Here is a 12,674-nt window from a genome sequence, read left to right as displayed (position 1 = left end):
CCCCCACAACCCCAGCTTCTGCCCTTTCCTGTTCCTTCCCCTTAGGGTATCCACCTCTCCATCTGTCAGTCTGGGTGGTCTCGCTGCGGGCATCTAGAGGAGGGGGCAGGATGGCACGTGGGCCCTTGGTGCTCACTCAGGCCAGGGTGCTGCAGGCTGAGCTCTGACGGGCCAGTGTGGGAGGGCTGGGGTGGGCGCCCTATCTCTGATGTCTTGAGGGCTTTCTCTCTCCCACAGCGGCCAAGATCGCGGGCCTGTACAATGACTCTGAGCCTCCTCGGAAGACCATGCGCAGGGGGGTGCTCATGACCCTGCTGCAGCAGTCAGCCATGACCCTCCCCCTGTGGATCGGGAAGCCTGGTGACAAGTGAGGGCGGGCCCTGGGTATGGTAGGGGCTGGCAAGGTGGGGCTAGGACTGAACATTTTAATTCCGCCCTCAGGCCCCCGCCCCTCTGCGGGGCCATTCCGGCTTCTGGGGACTACGTGGCCAAACCTGGAGACAAGGTGGCTGCCCGGGTGAAGGCCGTGGACGGGGATGAGCAGTGGATCCTGGCCGAGGTGGTCAGTTACAGCCACGCCACCAACAAGTGAGTGGTCCCCAGCCCCATGGGCTGCTCTCCTGTCACCATAGCCGCATGGGCTACACACTCACCCATCTGCAGGCTGGGAGAAAAGTTACACTCCTGGGTGCCTGTGGGGACCAGGGGACTGCTTCCCCTCCCTGCCCTCCTCTCCCTTCCTCACGACTCCCCGACTTGGACTGTGACCCTGCCCCTTTTTGCATCCAGCCCTTTCTTTCGTCCACCCGCAGGTACGAGGTAGACGACATTGATGAAGAAGGCAAAGAGTGAGTGTGCTGGTGGGGAGGGGAGGCCATGGAAGCCTGGGGGCGGCCAACCTGCGGGGACGGGGCCCCCACCTGACCTCAGCTCCACCCCCAGGAGACATACCCTGAGCCGCCGGCGGATCATCCCACTGCCTCAGTGGAAGGCCAACCCGGAGACGGACCCCGAAGCTTTATTCCAGAAGGAGCAGCTTGTGCTGGCCCTGTATCCCCAGACCACCTGCTTCTACCGTGCCCTGATCCACACACCCCCACAACGGGTAAGGCAGCCCCCACAGGAGAGGCCGTCCCTAACATCAGGGCCAGGTGGCCAGATGGCTCCTGGAGTCACCTTCCTACCTCCTTCCCCTCTTGTCCTCATCTCACAGCTTCTCTGAGCTCAGAGGGCCCTGCAAGTTGCTCTGTCTTCAGTGTAGTCTGCCCTCCAGCCCTGCCTTCTGGGGCAGCACTGGCCCACCCTCCTCTTTCCGAGCTTCAGAGCCTTAGCGAGCCCTGAGATGAATGGACGTGATGTGTACACTAGTCTAACCTCCTCTTTGCATTGAGATGGGACGCTCCATGCCCAGGGCCTGTCTTGGAGCCCTAAACTCCAGCCCCACTGCCTTTTCCTCAGCTGAACCGCTTCCTGTCATGCTCTTGACCGCATTGCTGCTGCTGATCACCTGATGAAAGAGTTTGAAGGCTATTCTTGCCTCTTCCTCCGGGATCCTTGCTGTTGCCCTCTAGGTTGTCCTTGATCCCTTTAACCCAGGCTCCCTGGTACCACACCCTCCAGTTACAGCCCACCCATGTAGGTGGTGGTCTCCTTGCTCTTCATCCCTTACCCTTGGCCTTTTGTTACTGAGGAAGGAGTTCTGTAGTAACAGGGACTGTGTTCACACATCTCCACTTATGAGTGACTATGAGGACAGGCGCGTCTGGGGGGCCACGAGCCAGAGGTTCCTGTCACTAAGCTTAGTGGTGGTGCTGTCGGGCGGGGGGCTCACCTGGAGCTCTCTGACCAGTCCCTCCTGTCTGCCTCTGCTGCAGCCCCAGGATGACTATTCCGTCCTTTTTGAAGACACCTCCTATGCAGACGGTTACTCCCCTCCCCTCAATGTAGCCCAGCGGTACGTGGTGGCTTGTAAGGAGCCCAAGAAAAAGTGAAGTGGCCTAGTAGACTCACAATCAGCTGACACCCTCAAAGGGGGACACACAAGATTTTGTGATCAAATAAATATTCTTCCTCCTTGTCCATGTCTCCTGGGTTTTGCTTTTCCAGACCCTTCTCTCCCTCCCCACTAGGGCGAGCTAGAGGCCACTGGGGAGATGGCCTCATTGGGTCCCAGTGGGCATCTGCCCTTCTAGTTCAGGTTTGTTCTTTGCTCCCAACAGAGGCTCTCTGTTTAACACACATCAGATTTTATTTCTGAAGCCATGACTGGGCTTGTTTCACACGCCTCCAGATGCATCTGATTTTTTTCCTGAAGCCATGGCTGGGCTTGTTTCACACGCCTCCAGAGGACCACTCACAGCTCCCAGCGGAAGCGGAGCTTGCAGCCCGCCATCTTCTCAGCATAGTGGGCTTCAAAGAGCTCATTCTGGGCCACAGTGAAGGTGGATTTCCAATCGCCAGTGAGGCCTGGGGAGAGATGGCAGGAAGGAGGTCCTGGGCGCAGAGGTGGCCCCAAATGGCCAAAGGGCAGCTCCATTTGAGGCTTCCCCCCTCCCCAAATGCCCACGCCCGCCCCTGGGGCGGCTCTCACCTTTCCTCATGAAGGCAGAGATGCTGTGGTCCATGATTTCAGTGGGTATGGTGCTGTAGTTGGTCATGGGGTTCTTCTTCATCTCTTTGAAAGACGTCTGCTGGATGATGCGATCCACAGTCTCCTCCGGCAGGGAGCGCCCCACAAACTCCAGGATCTTCTGAATCTCCCTTTTGGGGTCCTGGAGCAGCAGAGAAGCTCTTCAGTGGAGGTTTGGATTACTTGCTGAGCAGAAAAGGGAGGCAGGCGCCTTTCTAACCCTGGGGGGTATCTGGCCACTTCTGCCTAGAGACCTCAGGCCCTGTTCCTTGCCTCTGGTCCTCTTTCCCAGGGGCAGGTGTGACTGCCTTCTACCCTGTGATCCTTTATCACAGAGGTCTGGCTCCTTTTGGCTGAGAGGAGGGACAGTCCCCTTTCATAACGGTGGTCCCAGAAGAAGCACTGGCAGTACAGAGCAGATCAATGTCTGCATGTGTTGCTGACCCGGGCGTTAGGAGATAAAGGGCTGCACAGGGCGCTGCCACAGAGGGGACACTCCTCCTCTTCAGTCCTGGCCAGGGGATCCAGGAGGGCTGGTCTGTGGGCCGCCATAGGGGAGGGTGCTGAGTGGGCCTCAGCAGGGCCCTGTGAGGTGTGTGGCACAGAGGGAACTGGAAGCTGGTGGTCTCACCTCCTTTATGTCCTCGTAGAAGAGGTAGAGAACAGGGTGGGTGTGGCTCAGCTCCCACCACTCCCGCACGTGCTGGTACCAGGACCCGTAGCACACTGGGGAGAGGGCAGATGGCCGGACACAGAGGTTGGCATGAATTGTAGCTGGTGCCCCTTGGCTCCAGCCCGCCCCCTCCCTCCTCCAGAGTCAGCCTCACCTTCCCCGGCCATGAACTTCTCCAGGAAGCTGTCCCAGGGGCCAGGGTCAGGGTGCACCTTGGCCATGCGATAGAAGTGGTAATAGGAGACGGCGACATCCTTGGCGTTGCGGGCGATGTAGATCATCTGGAGGGGCAGGCAACCCCCAGCCCCAGCATCGTCACCACGTGGCATGCCAGGCACTAGGTGCCCCACCCTTATGGCCTCCTTGCCAGGGAGCTTCTCTCAGTTTGGCCAAAGGAGAAGCAGGTAAAGGCTGACTCGCCTGCAGTCCTGGGGTGCAGGCAAGATCCCGCTGGGACCTGAACCCTGCTCTGATGCTGAACTCTGGGCTGGTTCCTGAAACTGTTATTTTATACTAATCTAATCCCCTCAACGCCACTCTGTCTGGATTTGGAACAAGGCATGCCAGCCCCTCCTCCACAGGCCTGTGAGCACCCAGACTCTGCACAGAGGCATCTTGTTTTCACCAGATACTTGACCCCACTAGAGCATCAGGCAGATGCCCCTCACCCAGTCCTTCTTAAGATGAGACCAGGCTGGAGGAAGTGAGACCTTCCCAGAAAGCAGGGCCAAAGCTGGGATGGCCCTAGCAGCCTCCTTCTCTGGCTCCCTCTGCCATTCACCTTGACTTTCTGATCCAGCAGGGTCTTCGGAAGCAGGGCCAGGGGCAAGTGTGTCTTGAGGAGCCGTGGGGCCGGTGTATCTTTCAGAACCTCAACACCTAAGCCGTAGGTAGGGCAAGATCCATGAGCTGGAGCCCCAGTCAAACCTCCCTCCTCTCTGCTTGCCCCCGACACCCCGCCACACACCTGTGGGAACCCCAGGGGCCTTGAACTCAAGGAAGGGCACCCGCATGAAGACAGGGGCTCTCTGACACTTCTCCAGGTCACCCTCCTGGTAGATCAGGTCCAGGATCTCGCTCACCCAGGTGGTGCCTGGTGGGTGGGAACGGACGGGGGATGAGCAGGGCTGAGGCCATGCCCCTCCCAGCCCAAGGTGGGGACTGCAGCCCAACGGAGGCCTGGGTATCCCCATCACTTACCAGACTTGGGGTAGGTGCTGATGAGCAAGTCATCAGGCCAGGCTTCAAAGCTCTGCAGTGGCCCCAGGGCCTCTGCAAAGTACTTGATGAGAGGGATGCCCTTCACATACTTTGCTGGAGGGCGGGAGGTATCCTGGATCAGTTCCATGCTGTCTCCTCAGGGGCGCCGGGAGGTGGCCTCCTTCCTTGAACAATATGTCAATGGTGCCAGCTGCTGAATTCTTGAAGTAAAGAACCCAAGGCTAAGGGAGCCTGAGCCACTTGCCCGAGCTCACAGAGCTAGCTCACAGTGTGGTGGGGCGGGGATTCAAAGCCAGATCCTGTGTTCCTGCAGTGGGTCACAACTCAGGCTGCATTTTCATTTGCCTGCAGAGCTTTTAAATCAATTAAATCACTCTCTGGAGATGGGACCCTGATAGCAGTTTTTTGGAAGCTCTCCAGGGGATTTCAATGTGCACTTGAGAAAACCTCTAGGGCCTGCCTGTCTGAACTTCCGGCCAGCCCCCAGCTTGCTTTGTCTTCTCCCTTCTGCTATATGCCTAATTCTGATGGGCTCCTCCCTCTGTTTCCCCCTTGAGCTCCCCTGGGCCCAAAACTCCCAAACGCCAGCTGGGCCTGAGATCTACCTTGCCCAACCAGCCCCTCCCAGTTGGAGAAAAACACAGCCAATTGAGCAACTGTTTAGGGGGTCAGAGTTTTGCATGTGAATGAGCAAAACTGATGACTCAGCAGAGAAAAAGAAGGGCGAGGAAAAGAGGGATTCAAGCCAGGCTGGAGACTGAGTTGAGCACTCCTAGGGAAAGGGCACCCACTCCAGTGTTCTTGCCTGGAAGTCCCAGGGACGGGGGAGCCTGGTGGGCTGCCATCTATGGGGTCACACACAGTCAGACACAACTGAAGCGACTTAGCAGCAGCAGGAGAAAGCAGCAGCAGCAGAAAGCAGCAGCAGCTGGGGAAAGGGCGGGATGTGAGAAGTGGGAGCAGAGAGATCAAATGACAGGATTGGAGCCAGAGCCAGCAGCAGCGAGAGGTGAGCGGGATCCAGCCCTGCTGCCCCCCAACCTCACTCTCACCTGATCTCTCTGGATCTTGGCCTTGTGACCCTGCCTGTGTCTGCGTGGGGCTTAGAACAGGCGCGGCGTGGTGAGTGCAGGACTGCTCTCAGAGCTGCAAGCTTTGTAGTTCTCAAGTGGGAGGGGCCTGGCGCCAACACTGGGACTTGGCTGTCCTCCAGGAAGGAGAGGGTGAAGTTCCCTCCTCAGCTGGAACCCAGCTTAGCCTGGCCTGAAAACCCAAGATGTGGGTTTAGTGTGTAGAAAACAGAGGGCTGAAACTAGACGCAAGGGTGCAATAGTTTTTCAGGTTTTTTTTTTTTTTTTTTTTTGGTGTTTTGAGCTGGAATCCTGGCTCCTGACCTGCCCTCTAGACTCCACCTCTGTCGAGAGGGCCAAGAGACAGCTTTTTCTAATGTGCCTGGTCTAGAAAGGGCAGGGGAGAGGAGGGGAAATGTGGGGGCACTCACCGTTCTGCCGGCTCCAGGCCAGGTTTGAAGATGCCAAGGATTTGGGGGAAGGGAGCCCGCAGGCCCCCAGCAGCCTGAACATTCCAGGAACTTCTGGCTCTGACCACAGGGCGAGTCTAGAGTCCAGAGGGATGTACGTGGGCAGGGTGACGGGGTTTGGGGTGGAGCCACGCAAGGCAAGCTCTTTTTGAGGCAGCATAGGATAGGAAAGAGCCAGAACACTTGCGTCAAATAACGCTGAGAGTGTGCCCCTGCTCCACGACTCCCATAGGGAGCTCCAAGGACAGCGTGGAGCCTCATTTATGGTTGGTAAAACAACAGCCCCCAGAAGGTGCTTTTCTTTCTCTGGGTTTGAACGAGGCTCTGCAGACAGAGACAAGGAGTTGGGGCTTCGAGAGTCACAGGACCCCGTTGGGGGAGAGCACCCTCCTCTCCTCCTTGGCCTTTGTTCTTACTCTTTTGATTAAAGTCCAGAGTCTTCCCTGCTGGCTCAGACAGTAAAGAACCCACCTGCAATGCAGGAGAACCAGATTCAATCCCTGGGTCGGGAAGACCCCCTGGAGAAGGAAATGGCAATCCACTCCAATATTCTTGCCTGGGAAAAGTGATGGACAGAGGAGCCTGGCGGTCTACAGTCCATGGGGTTGCAAGAGTCAGATACAACTTAGCGACTAAACCACCAGCACCACCAGAGTCAAGCTGGGCACTGGAGCTGAGTGGGCTCTGAGTGAGTCTCCTAAGCCCTCAAAGGACAGTATGACTTCAGAGGCTGGTCCATGCTGCGGCTAGCAGCCCCTCCCCGCTCCCTTATCCTCTTCAGGCCCCAGTTACCAGCAGGGTCTCTGCCTCCTACCCATGCTCCCCACCCCTGGCAAACACCAGCAGGTACCCTGAACTCAGACTTTTTATTGTATTCAAGTAAAAACTGGCCAGAGCCACAGAGGGTGGCAACGGAAAGGAGTGGGTAGAGGCTGAGGATGCTGGGAATCAGGTCTTGAGCATGTCAGTCCAGTGCTCCTGTGGAGACAAGAGGGTTGGTGAAAGGCAGCCCAGGAGACAGGGTGGGGTAGAAAGGCTGGGGTCCAAGCCACCTCTTACCTCTTCTAATTCTGAGTCCTCCTCGTCCTCCTCAGTGCCCATCCGGCACAGCCAGATCAGGTCTCCCCACAGCAGCGAGTTCTTACAGCTACCAGGGGGTACGGTTGATAGGAAACAGAGTCACGATCACAAGCCTCCTCCAGGCCAGGACCTGGGTGCCAAGAGAAGGCCTTGGCTACCCCAGGCCTGGACTTGGGCAATGGGCACCCCCTTCCCAGCTCCCTCGAGTTAAACCAGCCTGGAGCAGGGATGTGAGACTCACCCAGGGCATGCGCCCTCTAGAGGCAGAAGCTGCCCTGGTTCCTCCTGCAGGAACTCCTCTGCCAGGCAGATCACATGGGCCCTTAGGGAGCAGCCAGGGTGCGGGCAACATAGGGGGCTGTCTTCATCCTGCAGGAGGTGGCAGGCAGGTAAGAGAGAGAACGGGGAGTAATCATGTAGCTAACAACGGACCACACACTGTTCCAAGGGCTTGACATAAAAAACCTTATGAGGCATGTGCCACTATTATTTGCATTTATGCAAAAGAATCCACCTGCAATGTGGGTTTGATCCCTGGGTTGGGAAGATCCCCTGGAGGAGGGCATGGCAGCCCACTCCAGTAGTCTCGCCTGGAGAATCCCCATGGACGGAGGAGCCTGGCGGGCTACAGTCCACAGGGTCGCAAAGAGTCGGACACGCTGAGCAACTAAACACAGCACATAGATAAGGAAACTGAGGCACTGAGAGGCTAAAATACTGGTCCACAGGGACTAAGCTGGCCAGTTTTCTCTGAGTGCTAGCAGTGATTATGTAACAGCATGGCTAGGGCAGCCAGACCTAGAGTTCCTTACAGGTTGAGAGATCTCAGACAGGTCACTTAGTCCTTGAATGGCAAGAATTCAACTTACATTTACTGAGAGCTCAGTAGAAGCCAGACACATCATCTCAGTTAATATATTAAATATTTATTGGCCACTTGCTCTGCACCAGACCCTGTTCTACAGTAGTGAAAAGGAACTAAATGCCCCTGTGGAGTTTAATATGGGGGTGGGGGTGGGAAAGACTGATAATAAGGTAAATAAAATATACAATATGTCAGACAATAACAGGCGTTAAAGGAAGCCAGGGAGATGTACAAGAAAGAGAGGCAATTTTAGATGGAGAGCCAAGCAAGAGTTGACCGGAGGAGAGGTGGCATTTTCTTAAGATGGAGGGTCTAGGGAAGAATCTTCCAGTTCAAGGGGAAGGGCAAAGGCCCTGAGGAGGCCCTGGCCTTGAGGAATAGCTGCAAGCACTATTCCCATTGTAGAAACGGGAGCAGACTTCCCAGGTGGTCCAGTAGTTAAGAACCCGCCTGCTAGAGCAGGGGACACAGGTTCGATCGCTCGTCTGGAAAATCCCACACACCTGGGGAGCCCGAACTTGTGCTCTACAAGAGAAGCCATGGCAATGAGAAGCCCGGGCGGCAAGCAGAGATTAGCCCCCGCTCTGAGCAACTAGAGAAAGCCCATGGACAGAAAAGAAGACCGAGGGCAGACAAAAGCAAAAAAAAAAAAAAAAAAAAAGGATAGAGATGGGGGTAGAGTGCCCAAAAGGTGTCAGTGGACGGCCCTGTCATTTGATCCTAAGTCCTCTGAACCGTAAACTGCCCTGACCCATCTTACCTGGAGCGCGCGTGCGCACAGGGTGCAGCGCGCGTTGACGTCTTGCTGCGGCTTGCATCCCGTGTCGTCGGAAGGACCTGCTTGACTCCTCGGGGCTGGGGCCCGGGGCGGCGGAGGCCCGAAGGCCAGTGGCATGTGAGGTGGCGGCGGTGGGCAGAGGTCCTGGCGGAAGTCAGCGCGCAGCCAGCGCAGGGTGAGCGGAAGGCGCGCCCAGGGCGGCGCGCGCAGCATGTGCGCCAGGACGCGCAGGTGGAAGGCGAAGGTGGCTTCTCCGCGCAGGCGCCGACCCACGTGCGTCAAGCGGCGCGAGGCCTGTGGGTGTTGCCAGGCCCACTCGAACTGCAGGCGAGGGGGTACAGAGCTTCAGGATCAGCTGAGGAAGGGGTCCACGGGGGGGAGGGGGTCGCCTGGGGAAGGGGGCACCCCGGGGAGGGCCCTGAGCCCCAGCCCTGGTCCTCCCGCTGACCCCAACTCCTTTTTACCCTAAGGGCGGCCACTGCAGAGGGGAAGCCGTGTACGATGAGCACCATCTCCCTAGGGAAGAGAAGGAGGGCACGCGACCCGTGAGCCCCCCGCCCCACTCCGTGTCAAACCGAATCCCCTGGCCTACCGGAGAGTGGAGTCACATCGGCTTCACCCCTAGCCCACGAGGCCCTGCCCCCTTCGTGGTGATATAGCCAGCGCCTCGCACCTGCTAACCTCAGGCCCCACCTCTAGTCACAGGTGCTTAACAGCCCTCCTCAGTTCCTCTCCCTTCCAGGCTTTCTCTATTCCAACCCAGTCTTGTTCACCAAACTGCCTGTCACTGACCAAACCTAGATCAGTCCCCTTCCCACCCAACCCCGTCTTCTGAGACCCAGACCCAAACAGGGCTCCTCCTCTGCGGCGATAGGCCCGCCCCCGTTACTCCCGCCCCCGGCCCTGCCCCCTCGCGGGCCCCGCCCACTGCCACAGGCTTGGCTCCACCCCTCTCAGCCGGCCTCTCCCTCGCCGGCCCCCGCCTTCTCCTTGAAGTCCTCCTCCTCACAGTGACCCGCCTTTTCTTACCACGGCCCGCGCCCACTGGTCCGCCAGGCTCCGCCTTTTTTGCGGCCCCCGTTGTGCTGCTGCACCCGACGAGCAGGGTTGACGGTGAACCCCACGTAGACGCGGCCCCGGTGCCGAGGGTTCAGACAGTAGAGCAGGTAGACGCCGAAGAAGCATCCGGGGCCCATCGCCAATTTGGGGGTCGATTGTTGTGGCTTGTGACCCGAGGAGGGCTGGGCTGCCAGGGCCGCAAGATGCTTGTCTCAGAGAAAGCGCCTGGGAGCTATCCCGAGGTACCCTAGAAGTCACAGCAATGCAAACTCGTGCATCCTCTCCTAGTTCGAGCTAGGGTGTCCAAACCAGCGCACAGAACCCGGGTTGCTGTTCAGGCGGCGGGTACCGATTAGAGTCCGCTGGAGCCCCATGCAGACTCTGACAGGAGAGGAAACCGAAGGCAGTTGGAAAACTGGGCTTGGGATAGGGCGGAAGTGCTGAGTTTATGGACGTCTTAGTAAGGGCGGAAGTAGATGCCTCAGCGGAAGTGGTGCCAGTAAGGGCGGAAGCGGTGTGGCTGGGGTCAGAGCTGGGGTTCCATCCCCGGTGGGCTGCCGCCCTCGCTGGGCTGCCACAATGGAACTCAGTGCCGAGTACCTCCGGGAGAAGCTGCAGCGGGGCCTGGAAGCGGAGCACGTGGTGAGTTGAGCGGCCTGGGCTCGTCCAACGAGGGGAACAGGGCTTCTGGGGGGCGGACTTGGCACCATCCACGCCATTCTGCCCCGTAGGAAGTGGAGGACACGACTCCCAACCGTTGCGCGTCCAGCTTCCGAGTCCTCGTGGTGTCGGCCAAGTTCGAGGGGAAACCGCTGCTTCAGAGACACCGGTGAGATTCCGGGAACACCTTCAGCGCGGCCCCAGCTCTGGGACCACATCCCGGGCCGCTTCCTGAAACCTTAACTCTCACTCCCAATCCATGCGGCCCCACCACAGACTACCACCCCAGAGATCCCGCCTTCGTGGCCCCAGCATCAAATATTGAGACTTAAGCCCTCTACCTCTCTTGTTCCCAGGTCCCGGGGACTACAACCTGGGGGACCCCTCCAGTCTCCCGGCAGACCCTAGCTTCAGGGACTGCGACCCAGGCGCCAGCCTGCCCCATTTCTAACCCCATCTCTCTCCCAGGCTTGTGAACACTTGCCTAGCAGAAGAGCTCCTGCACATTCACGCTTTTGAGCAGAAAACCCTGACCCCAGAGCAGTGGGCCCGTGAGCAGCAGAAATAAGGGACCCGGACCTGCACACGCATTAAATTATGGATCAGGGCCAGCTCCTGTGTCAGCGTGTTGTGTGTTTGGGAGGTGTGCAGAGGCTGGGGCTAGGGCCTGGCTTCTCCCTGCCCTCCACTCTCCATTGTTTTACTTTGGGCAAGTTCCTCTCCACACATAGGCCTCTGTGTCCCCACTTATAAAGTGAAACGTCTGTCTTTAAAGTCCCTTCCGGGGTGGGCCTTCCTGGACTCCTTGGGTACTTCCAATACTCACCCAACCCCTGATTCTTTGACCATTTCTGGGCGTTCTGTTCAGTCCTCTTTCAAAATACACAGATGAGGAAGTGCTCAAGGTTTCAGGACCCTGGGCAACTTGCAAACCTCTTCTTCCCAGTATATCACCCCAATGTCAAAGCATGATAGAGGATTCCACACACCCCCTACAAGTCCTCCACAGCCTCAGGAACCTGGTCCTCCAGCAGGGGCTTCCCAGCACCTGGAATTCTGGTGTTTTCTGGCCCCTGGAGAAGGTCCAGTGACCCTTTGGTCCTGGGCTTGATGTGGCCACAGCTGTCCCCGGGGTGAGGTTTTTCTGGAATGGAGAGGTGGGCTGGGCATAGGGGTAGGGTTACAGCAGGAAAATAAGGTCACCAGAGCCACACAATTGGGGCAGGTGATGCCCTGGTGTCAACACGGGTGACAGGGTTGCCTAGGCCTTACACAGACAAGGTCTCAAGACCCAAGAGGAATAGCAAGTGTCCTAATTGGGGCCAGGGCTCTTTGGGGGAGAGAAATTGCGGGTTTCAACCATCCCACCCACCCTGTTCCTCTGTTTTCAAGGCCAGTTTCTTGGCCCCTAAATTACTGTCTCTCACACACACACACCCCACCACCTCTCTCTCTTGTTTCTCTAGCTCCTCAGAGGGAGCTAGGAGTCATGGTGAGTAGGGGCTAACCTTTCTGAGTTCCAGGGATCCTTTCCTGAGCTTTTTTTTTTTTTTCAGTTTCCCTGGACCACAAGAACTAGCAACTACTCACAAGTCTGCTTCACTGGGAGGGCCCAACATCGCATTGTGTGTGTGTGTGTGTGTGTGTTGGTAGGGTGGGGGTTGGGGGGGCTAGGCTCAGGCTCCAGCTCCAGATGGTCTGCTTCTCTCTATGCCACACCCCTGACTGGATCCACCCCCACCCCTCCATGTTCACAGAGCTGTGGCAGAACCCCTCCCCTTTATATAGATGAGCAACAGAGGCCTGGAGAAAAGGGACTTGCCCAGGGTCACATGGCTTACATAGAGATTGAGGCTCAAGTGGGCAGACAGGGGCATTTGTATGACAAGCCCAAGGGGAGTAGGGGTTCACATGGGACATTTCCTCCTTGCTGGTTCCTGCACGGATGAACGAAGCCCTGCTGTGGCCAGGACACCCATCCTCAATAGCCCTGTGTCCCAGCTCAGGGAATCACCTGCGAAGTTGGCCGTCAAAAACCTACTTCCAACCCCCCTTCCCCCAACCCCCTCCCCACTCCTTGCCAGTACAGGTCCCTCTTAAAGAGGCCAGGCCCAGGCAGAAGCCACCGACACGGCTCAAGCGGCAGCTGCACAGGGCAGGAAAGGCTCT

At 57.7% G+C, this 12,674-nt stretch overlaps 4 protein-coding genes across 7 annotated transcripts in view; 2 read left to right on the top strand and 2 right to left on the bottom strand.

Annotated features, from left to right (window-relative positions):
* The window catches only part of SGF29 (SAGA complex associated factor 29), a 32,362-nt gene extending 30,303 nt beyond the window's left edge, over window positions 1-2,059 (top strand). For both annotated transcript variants that reach the window (XM_052635593.1, XM_052635594.1), the window contains 5 exons: window positions 238-367; window positions 442-588; window positions 813-848; window positions 943-1,105; window positions 1,875-2,059. In XM_052635593.1, the coding sequence (XP_052491553.1) occupies window positions 238-367; window positions 442-588; window positions 813-848; window positions 943-1,105; window positions 1,875-1,991 (593 nt within the window). In that variant the 3' untranslated portion in view covers window positions 1,992-2,059. The remainder of the gene's footprint in view (window positions 1-237; window positions 368-441; window positions 589-812; window positions 849-942; window positions 1,106-1,874) is intronic.
* Window positions 2,060-2,229: 170 nt separating this feature from the next.
* On the bottom strand, window positions 2,230-6,149 carry LOC128068505 (sulfotransferase 1A1). Of its 3 annotated transcripts, none has more exons than XM_052661626.1 (9): window positions 6,025-6,149; window positions 5,576-5,786; window positions 4,503-4,723; window positions 4,270-4,395; window positions 4,084-4,181; window positions 3,457-3,583; window positions 3,261-3,355; window positions 2,591-2,771; window positions 2,230-2,466 (listed from the first exon to the last, which is right to left on the bottom strand). In XM_052661626.1, exons 3-9 carry the CDS (start codon window positions 4,648-4,650, stop codon window positions 2,354-2,356), a joined length of 888 nt encoding a protein of 295 aa, XP_052517586.1. In that variant the 5' UTR covers window positions 4,651-4,723; window positions 5,576-5,786; window positions 6,025-6,149; the 3' UTR covers window positions 2,230-2,353. The 3 variants fall into 3 exon arrangements, with proteins under 3 accessions (XP_052517586.1, XP_052517578.1, XP_052517595.1); XM_052661618.1 differs by having other exon boundaries at window positions 4,503-4,687; XM_052661635.1 differs by having other exon boundaries at window positions 4,503-4,683.
* Window positions 6,150-6,746: 597 nt separating this feature from the next.
* On the bottom strand, window positions 6,747-10,264 carry SLX1A (SLX1 homolog A, structure-specific endonuclease subunit). Its single transcript, XM_052658025.1, has 6 exons — window positions 9,816-10,264; window positions 9,251-9,302; window positions 8,769-9,107; window positions 7,385-7,512; window positions 7,123-7,210; window positions 6,747-7,041 (listed from the first exon to the last, which is right to left on the bottom strand). The coding sequence occupies exons 1-6, from the start codon at window positions 9,980-9,982 to the stop codon at window positions 7,012-7,014; spliced, it is 804 nt and encodes a 267-aa protein (XP_052513985.1). The 5' UTR covers window positions 9,983-10,264; the 3' UTR covers window positions 6,747-7,011.
* On the top strand, window positions 9,790-11,116 carry BOLA2B (bolA family member 2B). Its single transcript, XM_052658036.1, is given in 4 exon segments — window positions 9,790-10,354; window positions 10,357-10,487; window positions 10,577-10,674; window positions 10,974-11,116. Coding segments are annotated over 4 exon segments (390 nt in total). The 5' UTR covers window positions 9,790-10,293; the 3' UTR covers window positions 11,074-11,116.
* Window positions 11,117-12,674: the final 1,558 nt, after the last annotated feature.

The sequence above is a fragment of the Budorcas taxicolor genome, chromosome 2 (assembly GCF_023091745.1).
Source record: "Budorcas taxicolor isolate Tak-1 chromosome 2, Takin1.1, whole genome shotgun sequence".
NCBI classification, from domain to species: Eukaryota; Metazoa; Chordata; class Mammalia; order Artiodactyla; family Bovidae; genus Budorcas; species Budorcas taxicolor.
The sequence above is the reverse complement of the archived record's forward strand: the minus strand, read 5'-3'. Positions and strand labels throughout refer to the sequence as shown.

Excerpts from the sequence above, each read along its gene's own strand:
- LOC128068505 (XM_052661626.1), bottom strand. The coding sequence starts at position 4,650 with ATGGAACTGATCCAGGATACCTCCCGCCCTCCAGCAAAGTATGTGAAG. Across the intron at positions 3,584-4,083 it reads TGCTGGATCAGAAAGTCAAG|ATGATCTACATCGCCCGCAA; the intron begins GTGAATGGCAGA and ends CTGCCCCTCCAG. Across the intron at positions 2,772-3,260 it reads TCTACGAGGACATAAAGGAG|GACCCCAAAAGGGAGATTCA; the intron begins GTGAGACCACCA and ends CTGCTGCTCCAG.
- SLX1A (XM_052658025.1), bottom strand. The coding sequence starts at position 9,982 with ATGGGCCCCGGATGCTTCTTCGGCGTCTACCTGCTCTACTGTCTGAAC. Across the intron at positions 9,108-9,250 it reads CTGCAGTGGCCGCCCTTAGG|TTCGAGTGGGCCTGGCAACA; the intron begins GTAAAAAGGAGT and ends CCTCGCCTGCAG. Across the intron at positions 7,513-8,768 it reads TGTGCGCACGCGCGCTCCAG|GATGAAGACAGCCCCCTATG; the intron begins GTAAGATGGGTC and ends CACCTCCTGCAG.